Raw genomic sequence first — 20143 nt, forward strand, 5'->3', positions numbered from 1 at the left:
AAGATTGCCTCAATACTGCTCATCCAACAGTTTTTCCTTAAAAACTAAACATATAAACAAAAAACCCAAAGCCTAGGAACTACAAGGAATATTAAATGCAAAACGTTTTAGCTTTTGTGGGGAAAATTCAAACACTGTCCAAGGAAATAATAAGTAAGGTAACACATTTGCAACAAGCCTTACCAGGAAGGCAACATATCAATACCTACACATTTCACACTGCCTTTTCATGCTACTCTAAGGAGTGCAAGGACAACAGTCCTCAAGATTTGGAGGGAGGAAGTTGTCTAGATGCAGGCCATTATTTTACAGAGATGAAGGCTAAAATAAAACAAAATAGTAAACTATCTTTGAATCTGTAAGTCCTATCATCCTCTACTGAAAGCAAGAATATAACTTCAATCCCCTTGCAGAAACATTTAAGTTACAGGCACTGAGTAATTACATGTTATTAATGAAAAATGTGTACTCACTAGTCTTTACAATAACTGAGCAAATAAAAATTATGAGAAAAGTATTTACACTAAATATTCACTACAAAATACCTGGTAAGTACGAGGTCTCTGTGCTGAACATGAGACTTTGCATGCAGCTGACAACTGCAAAGTCTATTTTTTCTCCTTTTTCTTTTAATGAAAGCTCAGAGTTTTCAAAATAATACAGTGCACAGCAAAAACTGTGGAGAGACCCTAAAATCAATGGACCTGTAACTATTTTTAGACATTGCTATTTTCTACTATCCCTGATGTTAAGCCAATTTTGGGAAGATTTGGCTGTGTGTGTTTCTGTGAGACATTCGCAATCAGCCACCACGTAAACTATCCCAGAAGCAAACTAAGAGCTGCAGCTGAATGAGTCCTAGGCTGAGCAGAGAGAACATCCAGTTCTCCCATCCCTTATATGTCACAAAAGGGGCAGAATATCATTAGATTCTATTGTGACCTAAGATTATGCTGATTTTATATATTGAACAGGGTTTTTTTGGTGGGTTTCAGTTTCTTAGAAGTAATTTCTTGTTTCTATTTTTTTTAATATTGTTGATTTTTATCATAATCTATGCATATGTTGCCACACTCCCAAATGTATTTATGTGCTATGTTAAAACTATATATTCAAAAAAGCAAAATCACTCCTCCTTGTAATTCAAAACAGGGTCCATTTCATTTCTTTACTTTTAAGAAAATTAGCAGGGATTGCAAGAGGCAGGAAGAAGAGAAGAAATCAGTCAGCCAGGAACGGACTGTTTTAGACTACATTGCTGTCATCTGAAAGGGATTGATGATCTCCATTACTCTTAAAAACAGGTGTATACATTAGAGCAACACCTGCCTCACGGAAGTGGCTACTAGGTATCCTGTGATATTCACTCCTGTCTTATACAAGATGCTGGTGTACAGATACCGTGCTGGCTTTCTGAACAGCTGCCTCTGGCTTTCACCTACTGAGATTTCAAAAGACTCCTTTGAAATGGCAAGAATGGAAAGACTCCCATTGACTTAGCCGAAAGGACACCAGGCCTGACACGAACACAAGATGTGCTTCATAATCTAACTTTATCAGCTCAGCCTTGCTCTTACTGAAGTCAGGGCAGTTTTGCCCATGATTTCAACAAGAGTAGCACTTCGGTTTTACAAGTCTGAGCTAATTTATTAACTGATGAATGACAAACACAAAAAGTTTTGAAAGTCAAATGTTCTTTTTCACTGAAACTATAAATTAAGTACCCATCACAATTAAATTACTAGCGTTTAAAATAAGCAGTTCTTTGAGCCAAGATATATTATCCTTACATATGCACAGTTACAGTATTTGACTCTTTATAAACAGTCTGGTTTACTACTCTGTATTTATAAATTTCTTGGGGGTTTCATGTTTGCAGTTATGTAGTAATCAACTTATTTTAAAAGCAAGCAGAGAAACGATGTGATATGAACCAGGAAGTGAAATGGTACAGGGAAGAATGACCTCTAGGAAACACTGGGACCAAATTCAATCATTTAGAGCAAAAAATCCTCCAAGGAATTATCCTTCATGCAAGCCTAAAGGCAGAATTTGCCCATTCAGAACATGAGCAGTACCTTTTTCTTATATATTTCTTGTCACCTACCACAATCCATGGTTCGATTCACCAAAGTACATTGTTTCCATTATTCTGGATGGTATCTGAAAACTCCTAGTAGGTGTGTCAGTTCAGTCAGCACCATCACTGAAGATGCTACCATGACATTATGATGGTAACATACTTGCTATTCTTAGTTTCTTCATTGTCGCTTTTCCATTGGATGGTTGGGTTTGCCTTACTGGCTTTTTTTTCCTTTTTTTTTTCTTTTTCTTTTTTTTTTTTTTTTTTGTCTTCACCTCTTCACTGCACTGTCACCTGCTAATGCAGCTAGCGCTCTAACCATACTGAGACATTTTGCACAGCTGCCAGTTCTAACTTGAGCTGTGTAGCCAAGCCCAGGTTGCTAATCTGGAGAATGACGTCCCTGTCTTGTGCTTCCATGCCCAGAAACTTGCTGTCAGTGGTGTGGTGTAAAATTGCAGTCTACCTATTACTGCCAGGAGTCAACACTTGAATCAGTTGTTTCTGTGGCATTTTTCAATGCTCAAAATACAACTAAAATACTCTTGCATCATTTCAGTTCTGTAGGACAGCTATTACATAGCAAGTAAATACTATTTATAAAAAGAGACTTGCCAGCTGAAGTTGGTGCTTGAACCTTAGCAATCACAAAATACAAGCTGCTTCAGTGGAAAACCTTTTTGAGCTTTTCTGAAAATGTTCTTGAAAGTGAAGTGAAATCACCTACCTCTTTTTTTTTTTTTTTTACTTTTTCCAAAACAAAGACTTGAAATGTACATACTGTTTCTGCATATGAGCTCATTTTACATAGGAACCTCCACAGGAATGTTTGTTTACTGGTTGGAAACATTGTATCAGTCAGCTCCATTAGAACAAACGAAGTACAATGTTTCTTTTTAGTGGCTACATGGCCATAATAAAATGGGAACTTCCTGCAGGGAGAAGGACCACATCATCCCCCAGTAACAGCATGCGTAAGAGCAGAATAAAACGGCCATTGCCTCAGCAATGGAGAAATTAAAACATTCATTATTTTTCTTATTAAGTTTACATTAAATATGGAAGAATGATATTTCAGAGATCTTGAAGAAATGTTTCAAATTTGGGGTTACATGAAATTACAACCTGAAACTAACTTTATATTCCTTATCATCACTCATTTTTAAAAAGAAAAGTATACCATCAGATTGCCTGGTCTTTCCTGACAATTTCAGGTGCTCAACATCTATGAAAATCAAGCAGGTTTATTGAGGAGCTTAAATTTGGACTTAGCAACCCAATTTTAGTCTCTGAAGTTTGAATTTAATTTAATGTGACACTATATTCCTGTACAGGCCAAGCTTGGCCTCATGTTCTTTAAATAAAGCACCTTCAATTTTATGTGGAAGGATGATATCTAAATCAAAGTAGAAGGTTATTTTGTCTCCACTGGTTCTGAAGCTAGAACAAGTGGTCATGCAAATTACTCCATTCATTCTAATTTATGCCAAAATATGTGGCATATTTGTAACAGGTATCAAGAGTAGATTAGTACAAAGTACTGGGCAGAGACCAAAAGCTGCCAACTTACTGTCCTTACAATGTGGTCTTACAGAGATATTTGTTGAACCTGTGTTCAGGAACAGTTAGGGCCACTGTGTATTGTATGGGTGAAACACCAGTTATTAATACACTGATATGCACAAAGCACGTCATCATTGCATTTTGTTCCAATTTTAAATGCACTGGTGCTTTAGCAAAAATAAACTGGATTTCTGCCACAATTTAAGTATGGCAGTGGTGTAACTAGGAGCAAAAACCCAAGCACAATCCCTGTGTGCCAGCCACAAAGTGTGTTCAAGAGGCATCCACGACAGCCTTCAGAAAATAGTTTTCTTCACAACAATCATTTAAGGGAACCCATGAGAAACTCATACACTGTAGACAAATCTGAACGTGCACCGGATGGCTCTAGTATTTTTCTGTTTTTCATAATCAAAATAAATGTAGCAGTGGGCTTAACAGAACAGACAGATCTCCTCAAAGAAGCCCAAAGGGGTTTTTCCATGAGTAATGTGTGTAGGACCAAACACAGCGACAAATGAAAAGGTACAGTCAAGGACCATACTATTTCACTTTGAGGAAAAGGAATAAAAGAAATTCAAAGAACAACCAACCTTGAATTGTCCTCTTGAAGAAAGCCTTGCAGGCCTCACAGGAAGCCACTCCATAGTGGTACCCCGATGCAATGTCACCGCACACCAAACACAGTCTTTTGGGCATCGAGTTCAGCATATATTCACACTTGGTCTGTGAATCTTCAGCGATGGTACTGGAGCAGTCGTCATACCGTTTCCTGACCGGCCCATTGCCCCCAAGCCCTGTGGCCGAAGGGTAGAGGGGAGGTGAGTCCAGCCCGTTCTGATGTCCATTCATGGTGGAACTGTAGCTCCCGCTGGCGTCTGAGGAGCCACCGGGGCTGTGGTGGTTGATGCTGTCCGTCAGAGAGGCAGGGCTCGACGGTTCCGTCTTGATGTACGACGAACAGCTAGAATCAATGTGTCGATCTTTGCTTGACATTCTGCAGAGAAGCCTGTAGTGGAGAGAGAGAAAGAAGAATCTGTGTATTAAAGGCAGTGCTCTTTAAGGCTGCTCTGGAAGGGTTAGGGACTGCACATCATTCATTCATTAGTCAATACCTCTTGTTCTACATGAAGGTAATCAGCATAAGGGCATGACAGAGCTTTGTCAAAGCTCCAGACAGGCAGTAAACAAAAACTTTAAAGAGACCAAATCCGTCTGTTGTCCCCTCCACCTGCCCTCTAGGCTATGTGTCAACTTCACATCAATTCTAAATTCTGAACTTGTCATCTAGCCAGTCAAAAAACTTTAAAAATCTTCTTAGATGACTTGGCTATCAAATGCCTTCCTTTTTCACTAGTACTTCCTTTCTGTAAATTCTGTCGCTATCAGGAACAAATATTTCCAAGTTTGATCACATAAATGTTCTGCTCTGTAATTAATATTTGTCAAGTCACTTGGCAGAAACATGTATCCATCCACTATTGATCTGATCCCAGAATTGAAGAGCAAGTCTCCCACAGTCTTTTCTTTTTTTTCCCTTTATTAATAATGCTTTATTATAGATACAGCTATTTAGTAACAGAGTAGCACATCAGCTGGGAACCCTAACAAATAATTAAGTCTGGAATCCGTTTTCACAAAAATCTAAGTGAATTGATCATCAGCTCTGTCTGCAATTACTTTCTAGCCATCATCCTCAGACTAACCAGTAATAACTACGCCACTATCCCATACATCTGCAGCTCTATAGGATCTGACATTTCATGCGTTCCATTCTTGGATTTAAAAATACTTATTTATTAGAGGAAATCTTAGATAGAAGTTCTGTCTTTCAGAACGTGAGATTCTGTCTTACTTCTCAGTGCTTATGTTTTGAGAATTAAGCATCTGAAATAAAACCACGTAACATCTGATCTGACAAATCAGTATTTTCTATCAGGGAAAAAATGAGTCTTCTTTGTCTATTCCATTCCCAAGTTTTTTTATGATTTTAATATGTATTTTAGGGAGAACAAGGGAAAAAATAATAATTAGAAAGCTCCAAATCAGATACTATCTTCATTTTCTACAGCTGTGATTATGAGACCACAGTAGCAAATGGCCTACCCAGCATTTTCCTGACAGTACTCTCAGAAGCTGCCAAAGCACAGATGACAGTTACGAGCGTTTCTCTAGAAACGTTATCAGCCAAAAAGCAACTATCCCAAAAGGCCACCCACCTGAAACTATAGATTCAGGCTTTCAAAGCAAACCCATGACTCCAGACAATATGACTGACTCAAATTTCTGAAGTAATTTTTTAAATCTTTCTTGTCTTCGCTTCTTCATCTTTTCATGTTAAAAAAAACCTAAATAAATAAAATCAATTTCCATCTCAAGATCTGGAATCAAATTCACCAATGGAAAACAGACATAAAGCCAGACAGTTGCCTTCCTTTCTAGTGAGAGTAACCGAGATCAGAACCTGACCCCCTTCAATAAAAATAACTTCTTAGGATGATATTTACCCTAAAATCAGTGCTCATGGATCTTATTTAAGACCTCTCAATTGTTGTGATTTTTACTGTAAAATTCTACTGCAAACAAACAATACGTGAATTTTGGAAATCAGCTAGATTGATGTGCAGAAACGTTACCCTCCACACTTAAAATCAGTACTTCTTTGGGGAGGTGGAAGGAGCAAGATATCTGGTGTCAGCAAATAAGCCAAGGAAATGGGAAGGTTAAAGCCGTGAAAATATCTTATTACATGGACCACCTGCTTGTGTTGTCCTTTCCTCAAGAACTGGAGGGGGGGAAATCCCCTTGCCAGCCTGCAGTAGTGTGTGCCTTTTCTTCTGCATCTGCTGCCTTGTAGCCGTCACTGTTAATGAGTGCTGTAATTAATAGATAGCTCTCTCTTGTCTCTCTACTTGCACTCTGGGCTAAGCACTTTTCTCAAGTCAACGTTTGAAAGAAAGCGGGTCGGCACTGACTTACAGCAGCTCTGCGAATTCCTTTTAATTTAGAGCACTTACACCACCACTCCACTTATTACCTTATAATTACTGGACCGCTCTCACATACATTACGATCTTAGACTAGAGTTAGAAGTTATTAGGGTACTAAAACATGGTGTCGCTCTGTCTCTCTCCTCTTTCTTTGACACTGAATTTTATACAGCTATGATTAAAAGTATCAAATTAACTTACACATTCTACCAACTTATTCTTTATGTTAATTTTCTATATACTAACACTAAGGTCCTTTTATTGACTAAACAGGTACTTGGGCTTCTTTTCACCTTCCTTCTGCTAAGACTCCGTAGATAAAATCTCAAAGTACAGCAACAGGAGTCACTGCCTACAGTCTGTCATAACCAGCTTGATGGCATGTTCTCGTCTAAGACTCCCACAGCTTATTTTTTTTCTTCTCTAATTTGCGCCATAATGAGCTCGAATGTCACCCCTTCCCAGAAAAAACATTTGCAATTAATTAGTCGTCCAAATGCATGTAGTTTTAGTCAGTGCAGAAGTGGCTATCTCCCACTCCAAGCAGTCAGAACCAAAACATAATCACAGTTCCACGAGCATTAAAATCTGATCACCAGCGTTGCTTAGGCTAAAGCCAGTCCGCTGATGCTTCTGAAGTAGCAGACTCAGGTACTAACCAAGACAGAGCTGCTTTCAGCTACAGCTTAAACAGTACAGACCGGATTGGTCCCCGCTGGCAAAGCAGAAATGCAGTTAAAACATTAACCATACCAAGGAAAAGCAAAAACAACAGTGCCTGACTCGGAGAACAAAACTTTCTCAATCCCCCAAAGGCAAACCAGCGACAAGGCTGGGTACCAGCTGTGGGTGGGCAACAGACACCTACTGCTTTCACTCCTTTCTTTACTGTACCGCATCTGAACGAAAGTAATTCAAGAGCCATCTTATACGGATGGCAGGTGTGACCACCATCAAATTATCATGCTGAACATTTGGAATAATGCCTAAGCTAGATCTCTGTAAAATCCCTCCCTCAGTTCCCTCCTAATTACTACTTAGCTCGTTACACTGAAGAATTCCTAGACACCACTGCATTATAGTCTAAAACTACAGTTGGAGCTTAATTCTCTCTTCCTCTCTGTGTCTGAAATTCTACAGCTCTATTATTCAAGCCTGAAATATTCACAACTATCTATAAATTCAATTGTCAGCCAGTGGGTTTTATTCTAGACCTCACTTCAATCTAAAATTAGAGGCACTAAAATTCACATTAACTCTAAGAGGAATGTAGTGAATAAGACTTTATTTCAAAAGAACACCTTTTTGTCAGAAAGAGCTATTTTCAAGATGATGGCTTTATCTGCATTCAAAGAGAATAAGCCCAATTCCACATTGTGCTGTTAATGCAAAAATTTTAGGTCACATTGGATTAATAAAAATCTAAATTTAGTTAAGGTTTATGAATAGAAATAACATGTGTCATATAAAAACGTACAGTATTTATTTTAAAGCGTTGGTGGGGTTGTGGGTTTTTTGGTGGTTTGTTGTGGGTTTTTTTACTAGATTTTAAGTCAAATAAATGGCATCTCTATTTGTGGTGGGCTGCTCTCACGTAAGTTTTCTAACAACGGGTCGCTCTCAGGTAAACTTCCCTTTCAGTAACTTTAGGGAAAGTAACTCGCTAGCTCTAGAAGCATTTCCATGCCCACATACAAGAGAAACTACATAGGGTGCTGCAAGCCTCAAATAACATGCAACATATAGCATGACTCCTCACATCTCTACTAAATTTACTTTGTAACTTCCTCATTTAAATAAGACCTGAAGTCAGTCACTGCTGGCAGGAAAGTGTAACGACAGAGCACTTCAATATGCAACTCCTGCTTTAAAATGGTCTTAAACAATAATGAATAAATTGTAATGCTATGTGCTTGTAAAAGTTGAATATATTAAGAATTTATTAATGCAATCACATTTATATTTCCATCTGCCTGCCACATTACTAATGATATTGACAGTGCTGACACTGGCTAGATCAGTATCAATATACAAGTGGAGTACAAAAATTAACTGCATCTGATTACAGTATATCGCCTTAAAAAAGAAAGCCTTGCCATTTGAGCCACTGGGAACTCTTCATATTCCATCCATACATCCAACTGGCTCAGAAGGTGACTTTTCCCTCGTTTCCTTTATTACCAATACCTAAAGGAGGTCAAAACAACACACCACTACTTCAAAATCCACGAACACACCTCATGTTCACTTTTCAAGTAGGAAAAGCTCTGCTTACAGCATCATTCGCTATTTCATAGTTGCACTGGTGGTTTCAGTGACAGTAATAATTAGTCATAATAATTAGAGTAAGCATCTTTATTATAGACTAACACTTTTATTTGCACATGAAGTTTTTCTTTTCCCGAAGAGAGAATTACACTATTTCCATAAATGTCAGAATAGGCTGTTAGCAGTTGACATTTTTAATGACAGCTACTACATAGGAGCATCAGCAAGGCAAGTGTTATTATGCACACCTAGGTATTTTTTACGCTAACAGTGCAATCCATCTGATTTTCCTCCGATACATTCCTCTAACTCACATGGATGTCAACCAAAAAGGTCGTAACTTGTTGTCCTCATATTTTAACTACGAAAACCAACGTGTCAAAGTCAGTCATGGTCTAGGTGACACACTAAGTCTATAGCTGAGCCAGGAATGGAAGCCAGCTCCTTGCTTTGACCATAAAGGCCACATTTCTTCTCAAATACCATGCTTACTTTTGGTATCATTTCACAGGTCCACAGCAAAAGCAGTAGACGGAAAACAGTGCAGCATGTTCCAGTGATTTCCCACACTCTGCTTCTCTGAATGTAAGAGGGAGAAAAACTGTTTCTGTGGAAAGAAATGAAAATGTTGCTTCTCGCACCCACGCCCACGACAACACCTCAACACTTTCACCAGGTCCTGTTAAAGAGCTGAGTAACAATTTCAGGGGAGCTGCTTTACATGGAGCATTTTTTTCTGCTTCAGCTAATTGCACTCAAGTAAAGTGGCAAAATGTGAATCACTTAGTAGGAAAATGGGCACCAGCTGCTATTGTCAGAGAATGGAGATGCCGAAGAAAAGGAAAGTGACTGAATGAAGTGTCATGTCAGAAATCAATGGTGCAACGTGTGATTTGAGAAAACATGACTGCTTTACAGAGACAGGGTGTCATTATGGCATCACAGTAATACGATGCTTTGACAACTGCTGGGTCTAACATATCATCATTGCATTAAGGTGCACTGGCTTAGTTGGGGGAAGGAAAAGAAAGGATTTCTGCTTTTAATAAGAAATATCGTAAGGCCTGCTTGGTTAACCTAGTGGATGAGAACATTAATTGCAAAGTATTCTGAATCTTGTCCCATGCACACACAAACAAAACTGTTATTAAGCATTAGGTCTTTATTAGTGAACACACGTGCACAATCATGTAAAGAATACCCTGTGCAAAACAGAATGGCTGCGGTGGGGAGGCTTGGGTTTGTTTGGGTTTTTTTCTTGGATGTGGGGAACTTAAATAAATTTTGAATGTTTCATTGGTTTTTTGTAATTTCTTCTTTCTTTTCTGTTTTCTTGACACTTTCACCATTTCACCTTGATAAGGGAAAGCAAAGCAAGCCAATGACTTCTTCTAGAACACTGTCATAGCCACCAGCAGCCAGAACAGAAGAAGCAAGGCTTGAAGCCATCATGTTGTTACCAGCAGTGGCCTGAGTTAGCTGACGATTGCTGACAGAGGATCCAGCTTCCCGAACAGTTATTGCTGCCCTGTGTGCGATCTACCCAGCTCTGCTAAAGCACTTCCTACATACAAGACAGTGGAAGCCTACACTACTGTGTGGTCATTTTTAGTGTAACAAAAAAAAACATTATCTGAGGCCCTTCACATTTGCACTTAATCTGTTAGGCTGCACTTCATCTGTTTTCCTCGCTGCCTTCAAAAAAGCAAAATTTTACCGTGGCTGACTTGCAGCTACTGCAGACCCTCCAAAATGAGGGTGAATTATTTTAACCACCCACCACCACCACCACACATAAATGAATTCATTATTGCTTCCCTTTCTATTTCAAGTTGATTCCCTGTGCTTCCTGGTTGATAAACTTTGTTAACAAGAAGGAAATGATCCTGAGATACCCCAACGTGTTGCAAATTATCACTGTTGACAGCTTCTGCATTTAAGGATTACATGTGATGCAACAATGCATACTAGTGTCATTTATCTTTAGCTCATTTCCTTGGACCTATTTCAACTGACGATGAGCATCTCTTGTTTATAGCTCTAAATACTGTAAGTGAGCAACTGGCAAATCAATAAAACTGTTAAATGCATAATAATACAGTGTAATTACTTACATGATATTTTGCATAATTAACTGTCTGAGGTGTTCCTTGATATAATGGATACTCAGAGTATGGAATAACCGATAAGCCTATAAAACACACCCTGTTTATATGAACAGAAATTATGTTTAAAACTCTCATTCTAATAATCCAAATCGGGCTTTGGCACTATATGACAGAAAGCCTTCATCTCCTGCCAAGTCTAAATCAATTCTCATAGCATTACTTCATAACTAACGTGATATTTCACTGATGATGACTATTACCCTGATTACTTGGAAGTAATGTAGCAATAGCAAAAATACACTTAAACAAACTACTGCTATTTAATCAATATTATTGAGACAAACTAAGTGTTTTAATAAGTCTGCATAGATGCACTAATGCTGGTTTAATTAAATGTATCCTTAGACATGCACAAGCTCTGTAGCATACAGATCCTATGGTTTGACAGACTATAACATTACTCTTCTGAATTTAAAAGCTGAAGCACTTACAGCCAACAGCATTTAAATCTTTTCAAACTGCAAAATAATTACTCCTTACATCGGGTCCTCTTTTGGGAACAAAAAGTAAATAGGGAAGAATACTCAAAAGACTTTGCACCTTTGAGCCAAGACACCAGACATCTGAAGAGGTGCCAGCCCTCAGTGACACAGTTGTCCAATGCATCTAATGTATGTCACCACAACATGCTTACAAAAACAAACAAACAAACAAAAAACAACTGAAAGGCAAAAAATGAAGCTGATCTAAAAATCACAAACCTGGCTTTTAGTTTTGCACGTGTGCATGCAACAAATATCCCATCAGCTGTATTATGCCATCACCACAGGAAGTTTCCAGCAGAAAAGACCTGCCTATGTCCACAGATTTCATGTATTTTAAGTAGAAATAGATACTTTTTTGGTATGTCATGATGAACAAAAAAAAAGGGGCGGGGGGGGGAGCAAATACTGAAGAGAACACAAGAAGTAGATGTCACTTTAAATAAAAATCGTTCTGGAATGCCTGAAAGTTATAGAAAGAAGGAATATATTGATTTTGTATTTTGTGTATATTTTATGGTTCTGATACAACTTAAAACTTCAGTAAATACTTCATACACCTACTTAATTTTTAGGTTTCTCTTTTTCTCCTGTGTTTCTAACATTTTTACAGTTTGAAGTTGCAATCGTCTCATTAGAATACCTTAAACTTACCTTCTCTTGTTTACTAACTTTTAGCCTAATGTTAAGTATTTTTTGTTGCTACAGTATGCAACATGCCTCGAACAAGCTCTGCAGCAAGAGAAGAGTGGAAGGCGGCACAAACTCCCACTAAGAGATTTCCCATGCCTAAACAGTTTCAGCCAAAAGGCTGTGATGTGGCTACTAGAATGATGGTGAAGCCTCGTCATATGAAAATCAGCATATTGATCAGGAAGAGTAAGATTTTGTTACTCTATTTTCGAACGGCAGACTAATACTAATTCATGTCATATGTTGGAGGAAAGCAAAAACTCTGATTAAGAAGTTAGGTGTTTTTCTGTGATGGAACATCATTTCACTTGTGGTTGTACTCTAGTGGTATCAGGTGGAGTCCACCTGGTATCTCTAGCCCCCAGAGGACACGGGGAGGTGTCAAGGAATCATCTAATTATTAATTGTGAGGGTCCTTTTTATTAAGAGAAATCAACTGAAAGAGCAGAAGAAAATGAAATGCTACATTGAGCTACTTCAAGGGAGAAAAATATAAAACTACAAAAATAAGTCAAGATTTATTCAAGAACATAACAGGCTTTCTAAAGAGGGATTATTTTGAAATGATTACAGCATCAAAAGCAGTTACTTGCACCAGTCAGAAAGCCAGTACTACAGATCAGAGAGAGGTAGCTGTCAGTCATCACTTTCCAAAAGGAAAAAGAAGACAAAAAAATGCCTTCAGTCTCAGGAAGGAGTCAAAGTTTGCATCACCAGATTTTTCACAATTTCTAGCAGCAATTTCCTTCCATCGCTGAAAGGCAGAGTGTAGGTGTGTGCACACCATGTACCTGTCTCCCCACCCAGCTCCCTCACTGATTTTCTGCAAATTTATAACCGAAGAATTATAATTTGTCAGCCAAGCTCTGTTAAATCGGAGAAGCGATTAGAAAGAACATACGAGAAACAGTATCCGAGAGCGAGCGTCTTAAAAGACTCAGGACTAAAACTTACAAAGCAAATGATCCTTCTCCCACCCCCTCACTCAGCTGGCTCCCAAGTATGTCCCATCCTCCTCCCAGCCGCACGCCACTGATTTTAAATCCCCCCTACACATACACGTGCGCATGCACAAGCAACTAAAAAGCTACTTTTGTGAGTTGGAAAATGACGTTTTCCTGCAATCAGTGTTTAAGTGAATGTTTGTCCCAGTGTGTTACACCATGCTGTCAGCTAGCAGCAGGGAGTCGTTGAGTTGTTACTACATTTGATTTGACTGCCAGTAGGAAGCTTTATTTCTACCAACTGTTAGTTGCCAGCTCAAAGGATCTTCTCTTACTTCGAGAGGTTTTTGGGTTTTTTTAGTTCTAGTCTATTATTTTTCTCTTTCACTCTGAGGACTTTTAGTGTACAGCAGAAGCATCTCCACATCTCCATGCATCACAGCACTCTCGTCATTTATACTTGCTGCCTTAAACACAAAAAAGTAATTGTATTAAGGCAACTTTAAGACAATCCAGACACGCATCAGAAAAGTGATTTTTGTATCTGGATACCTTAATGAGAGGTGCAAAGATGAATATTTGCATAAGCAAACTGAAGCAGGGGCATTCTACTCTGATCTTTTCCAAAAAATGTGGGATTAGACTGGAGGAATAGGTAGGGAAACATAACCTGGGTGGATCTTCCTTCCAAGGAGAGCATTTGCTACCCAGACCTTTATATGCTTCCCTGACAGAGGTTTTAGTAGGACTTTTTGTTTGCTTGTTTACTATTCATGTATATCCCAAAAGGTTTCTCCTCTGTCAAACAAGATCCTATAACTTTAACAGTTGTTTACAATGCTTCCTCTTCCTACACAATAATGATGATTTTGATAATTAGGATCTAATTATAATGGATCTGACAACAACTTCCAACAACGAAAAGCATCTTTAGAAAAACGAAAGCATATGCGTGAATAGTGCAGGGAGGTGGGGTGGGGGAGAGAAATACATTCCTATGAGACAGCCTGAGAACTCAGGCTGAATGGAAAAGTAATTAACACTAAAGAGCTAAAACTGTAATTAAAGAAAATTTCATTAAAGGGAGGCAGGTGATTCCACTTTCCTAAATATGACAAGGTGCTGTATAAAAATAAAACAGCAGCCGGTTTCAGTGAGTGGAGTAGGAAAGCCATGTCTTTAACCAGATCAAATTCTCGAAATTGGCTGTCAAGACGGGATTGTTGTGATTTATACCCGTCTATCAAGCGCATGAAAGAGAGAGACAGGAGAGGAAAAGAGGCAAGCTGCTGTCGCTTCCATTCGCAAAGCACCTTTAATTTCCACGGCACCATCTGTTACCAAATCTAATTCACATTCCTTCCTAATCTGGTTTAGTTCTGTAATACTAATTCTTCCACTACTCTTATGAACATCACTCTCAAGAAAAAGCTTTGGTTCTGGGTTGGTAAAAAATTGAGTATTATACAGTTTAGGTTCTGGTGACTTAAGTGAAGCATGCTGCCCATTAAAATGCACCCCTGGTAAAAGGATTTGTTTCCAGTCAGTGCAGAGATACAGAACTGCTCATATTTGAAAAAAAAAATCATGGGGGAGGAGGGTAGAGGAAAAGGGGAGAAAAAGAAGAGGAAAAAATAATAATAATAATAATAAAAAAAACCCACAACACAAAATGCAGCTGATGATAGGAAAGTAGGCACTGAACATGAAAGCAGAGGTTGTCATAAAATACAATTGTTGTCAAGTTTAGTCACTTACAGTACTGGCTATAAAATCACTTTGTCACGGTCTCATATCAAGGGCTTGAAACTGTATTTTTGCTAAGGAAACTAAAATGAGTGAAATGTAAGATTCTACAAGGGAGAATATATTTCTTTCAAATTATGAGATGCAGACGGCCGTAAGAAACCAAAAAAGGTAGGGACAAAAATTCAAAGTGGTTTACAACAGTCTCCTGAGTGCCACGGTCTTACGCTTAGCTGCGTGATGATGACAAAAATCCCAGTCACTTTTGTGGGACTTGGAAACAAAGTAAAGGACCAGCCCTTTCCCGTGGCTGACTGCTCCCAGTCCGGCAGCCCCTCATCCGCTGGCCCTAGGGGTGACTTAGCTTTCTTCCCAGTTGCCACACAGAGCTCCTTGACAGGTCCTCTTGAAGTCAACATAAAAAGGAAAAAAGGGACCTAGATAAGTATTACTAATAAGAGTATTGTGGTACTATTTATTAATAATGCTCGTCCTTCACTTAATGATTTTAACACAGATCTTCAACTGCATATCCCAGTACCACTATCTCCCTCTTACAGATGGGCAAAACCAGACACAGAAAGCTGAAGAGTTGCCCAACACTGCTCAGCTGGCCAACGACACAACATGGAACGGAATCAAGGTCCTGGGGAATCCCAATCCAGTATAGTTTGCATTATTTCTTTTTTTTTTTTTTTCCTTTTTATTTCCCCCCCCTCCCCCCCCCATGGCTTTGATGAAAAAACACCTTGGAAGTCTGAGTATTTATTTCTAAGAAGGGAACTTGCCTTGAACTTCCAAAATGGGACCTTTGTTACTTTTATAGTTTTCTTCTAAATAGGAAACTTATTGTAAGGTTAAACTAAATATCTTCTTATTCCTACATTAAAATGTTTATTTTTTGTGTTCGAGTAATCCCAATTTCTTTGGTGTAGCCTTCCTAAAAATAAAGCCTATGGCAAGAACAGCTTTAGCCAGCACACAGGGTGATGTGTGAGCAATGTGTAATTGTGAATAGTGCAAGGTTTTTATGGTTTTGGGTGGGGTTTTTTAAGAATTTGAAATGGAAGAGGCAGACAACACCAGGAAAATAAATTGCTTTGATAGAACAGTAATATATTACAAAATGCAAAAAAGTGTGCCAGTTTGCATTATATGCAAGAGTAATGCATAAACAAATTCCTGGCAAAAGAAATTACAAGTTTGTAACTGCTGTGAAACATCCATGAACAGAGATGTCAGTTCTAAAGACAAACATGAATTCTGAAGAAGTCTCCTCCCATATCACTGCTTGATTCACAAATTGCTTAAATCATCTGGGTAATTTTATGAGCAGTGTTGGGTTTGTTATTTTTATGGGAAGAGTAGGCAAAAAAAGTAAGATCAAATTTGTTCCAAACACAGCACATCTGCCATTTACCATGGGTCAAAACCTTGGGTACAGGGGAATAGATCAGCAACTCTGAAGCTTTGCAAATTTATACTAGCTAATGGTGTTATCCTCCAACCCAGCCTGTGATTTCAGAGGGTCCAAGGTCCTGATACTCCGATATGCGAGATGCAGGTGGATTACCATAACCTAGTACACCAAAAGAAAACCACACTAACATCAAAGGATATTTTTTTTTTTTTTTAAACTAAAGCATTTAAGTGATATGAGCCCTGGCTGCTAATGCACAACATTTTTATTTCTACACTGGGAAGATCCTTAATACTTTAAAATGAAAAAAAAAAAAAAGAACCTCTTCCTTTGCATTTTTACTCATTGTTTGTTTGTCTATCTTGATTCTGGAAGCACTAGAAATTAAAAATAGCCAAACCAAATAGCTGAGTATGTTATTTGGGTATGATACTGACGACCGAATTTATCATATGCCAAGATAAATCAGATAATTTACAGAAGTAAAACCTATGCAGCTTAAGTCTTTTCTAGTCTGTCTTGTATTTTAATGTGTGATTACAGATTTTTCCAAAAATAAAAATACACAAACTTCTGCCTTTTCACAGTTTCTTGTTCTTCACATATTACTATGTGTAATTCAAACCTAGTCATGCCACTGGGTTTACATGTCAGAGATTTGCCTCTGGATATAAGCAGCAAAGGTCAGGAAGTAATGACTTACACTTTTAAAATGTTTGCATGACTCCAGCAAGTTTGTAGGATGAGCTTTTCACAAATTCCTGATACGGTTTCTACTGTTTTATCTTTCGCCTTCTTTTTTGGTGGGAGTCACAAAGAGAAAAGAAGGAAATCCGGCATATTCTAGAAAAAATGTCTAAAGTAACAAAGGTGAACCAGCCCAATTGTTACATTCAGAACAAGGAAGTTACTACTTGCAATGCTAAAGCAATTGTATCAATATGCTGCAATTATTACATGCTGAACCCATGGTCACCTCTTCTTCTGTAAGAGGTCTCTGAGAGACTTACCCGTGCATAGCTTTACATGAACAGAGCAGCATCTCCATACTGCACACTGCAAATTGCAAGTGTGTTTTAATGACAGATTCGCTTCAATTATTCCAACAGTATAAAGTCTGGATCAAATATTTATTTCTTGCAGGTCTAAAAGTTCTGATTAAGTCGACTGTCCTTGGGTAAGCAACCAAAGAAAGACTGGCCTGAAGAGAGCACTGCACTGCACTCCACCGTTAAACTGAATTAACACACAAGTTTGATCCTGAGAAGTTTTGTGTCTTGCTAGTTTCAGTACAAGCGCAGGCTTCTCTGCAAACTGAGTTATCAGACCTGATCAATTAATGAGAATGCATTAACTGATAATTTTACCAGACTGGGCTTTACATTTTTTCTATCATGATAGGACTAAGGCCTAGCATAAAAATCCACCTGCATTCTGCTAAGCACCTGCCTAGAATATACATCAAAGCTGCCCCAGCTCCTTCACTGGTTCTTTACATAGTAGAGGGTCTGACAGTAACGGAGTCTTTGTATCACTGCTGCTTCATGGAATAGCCTGGAGTTCTAAAAAATAAATTATGAGCAACCAAGATAACACCAATACACTCAAAACTTGAACTGCCTACAGTTGGAAGCTTAATAAACTGAGGGTGTTTGTGGAGATCAGCATGAACATCTAAAGGAGGCCACTCTCATCTACCCCTGGATGGCTGCATCAAACATACTGTCAAATCCCAAACAGGACATCAATGAAACATCCATCATAGGACAACAAATAATGATAGCCAAATGATGATGCAGGATTGGCTGACTGTACATTATACGGGCACAGTGATCCTACGCATTGTATTAAATATGAGAGCCTAAGATTTATGTTATGGGTGATAAGGCCAAGAATGCTGTAAAAGTGAAAAAATATGGCAACTGTATGCAGTACATCACTACTAGGATAATTATTTATATAAAAACTTCCCATTCTTACACTTCCAACATGTAGGGATAAAATTCATATATTCAAAGAAGACATAATAATAACCTGTCAGCTTGTGGTGATAGATACGTTTTTAATCCAAATGACCACAGTCTCCAGTCTACCTGTCATAAAAGGACACCAAAAAATGAATTTTCCTTTCATAATTCTTTAAATTGAAAGGGAAAAACACAGAAGCATGATAAGTGGCTCATTCCAGTGGACAGATGGACAGGCAGTAGCAAAATGTATGAACAAAAGGCACTGTTCCTTCACTAATGCTGTTTTCACTTGTTACACGCCACAACTCAGAGACAGGGAAAGTGCTCCTCCTTCCTTTGACTTTTCAAGTACATCCCCATATAATCTAAGTTATATTCCACACAATAAGAGATTGCTCTAAAGACTAAGGTGTATTACACTATTTAGCTGTCATTTGAAAGCAAACCTGCAAAACCTAGCACGAAACCACTATTTCGTGTACATCTTACTGACTCGAGGCACTTGCCAACAAAGGTCCCCTATTCTTAAATTCTCTGCTACTAGGGAGGAGTATCCAACCTGTATATTTTAATTTCTAAAAATTCACTCAATCAAGGAAGCTTCAGAGAAATTTAATAAATCTGTCTCTTCAGATGCAGAAGGAAAACTACACAGTCCATTCCTGTCCTCTCCACCTACCACACATACAAATCCACACCACACTTTTGCCACGCATCTTCCCCAGCCTGCTTTTTTCCAGGGGTAAAAATCACAAAGAAATTTAACTAAGTTAATTTTAAGTGCTGAAAATGTAGGCAGACTCCTCAGTTATTTCATTTTAAAAGATCTTCCTTTTCCCATCTGTGTTATGGCAATTTTATTACACATTCGGCAAATTTACAGTAACAAGATGTTCCCCTGACAAATTAATCACTTTCCAAGCATTTTATCATATAAATAAAATATCACCTCAAGAGAGAAAATCAGCTCAATCAGTTGATTTAACCCATCTTTCAGGGAACTCGTCTGAAACAGATTGAGCGCATTTTTTCTGAAGAGGGACTGCACACACATCCTCCTGTACTCCCAGCTCATATGGTGAGGTTTTTCCAAAAGAAAATGTTTAAGACTAGCTGATAGGCTGCAGCATTCATACTGTAAGGAGTAGCTTGCTGCAATGACAGCTCTCCATCAGGAACAGAGATTTGTTTAGAAGTTGGTATGGGTTTTAACCAAGGACCTACATTTCTCCTTTGATCACTGCCAACTATTTCTGCAACATTGCTCTGGTATTTTGCAACAACCATAATGTAAAACATATATGGTTTTTAATAATCAGCTCTAATGTTTTAACAATCTCACCATGAAATAACACAGGTAAAACTCCAACCGGTTTTGCAGCTGATGAAATTTATGGCTTTTTGCTTGGCTTTTTAAAATTCCCCCAGTGCTCTCTACTCATTTTAGAAAGTAAATTCTGCTTTTATGAAACATAAGAGACTGGCAACATTAGCAATGCAATGTATGAACAGTAGAGAAGTGGGTTCAATTCAAGTTTTCCCAAACTAATCCTTAAAACAACTCAATGCCTTTCCGGAGAGAATCTGTCACTGAAGCAATTTAACATTTCTGCCATTTAACCTTTCTCCCTCTGCCCTGCTTTCTGCATTCTACTTTCCATTCAGAGGCTGCCAACAAGTATAAACAAGAACAGTAAAGGACTACCTCTGTTTATGTTATTAGAATCTAAAGTTGTTTAAGCCAAAAAAATTTAGCCAGATTTGTTATTTTTTACCTGGACTTAGTAGTATCAATAGAGGCTTTTTGCATTTATTC

General features: G+C 38.2%; 1 protein-coding gene across 33 annotated transcripts in view; it reads right to left on the reverse strand.

The window, feature by feature from the left end:
- Positions 1-20143, reverse strand: part of ESRRG (estrogen related receptor gamma) — a 406664-nt gene that overhangs the window by 124067 nt on the left and 262454 nt on the right. For all 33 annotated transcript variants that reach the window (XM_055816313.1, XM_027788550.2, XM_055816307.1 and 30 more), the window contains one exon: positions 4240-4655. In XM_055816313.1, the coding sequence (XP_055672288.1) occupies positions 4240-4642 (403 nt within the window). In that variant the 5' untranslated portion in view covers positions 4643-4655. The remainder of the gene's footprint in view (positions 1-4239; positions 4656-20143) is intronic.

The sequence above is a fragment of the Falco peregrinus genome, chromosome 11 (assembly GCF_023634155.1).
Source record: "Falco peregrinus isolate bFalPer1 chromosome 11, bFalPer1.pri, whole genome shotgun sequence".
Lineage (NCBI taxonomy): Eukaryota > Metazoa > Chordata > Aves > Falconiformes > Falconidae > Falco > Falco peregrinus.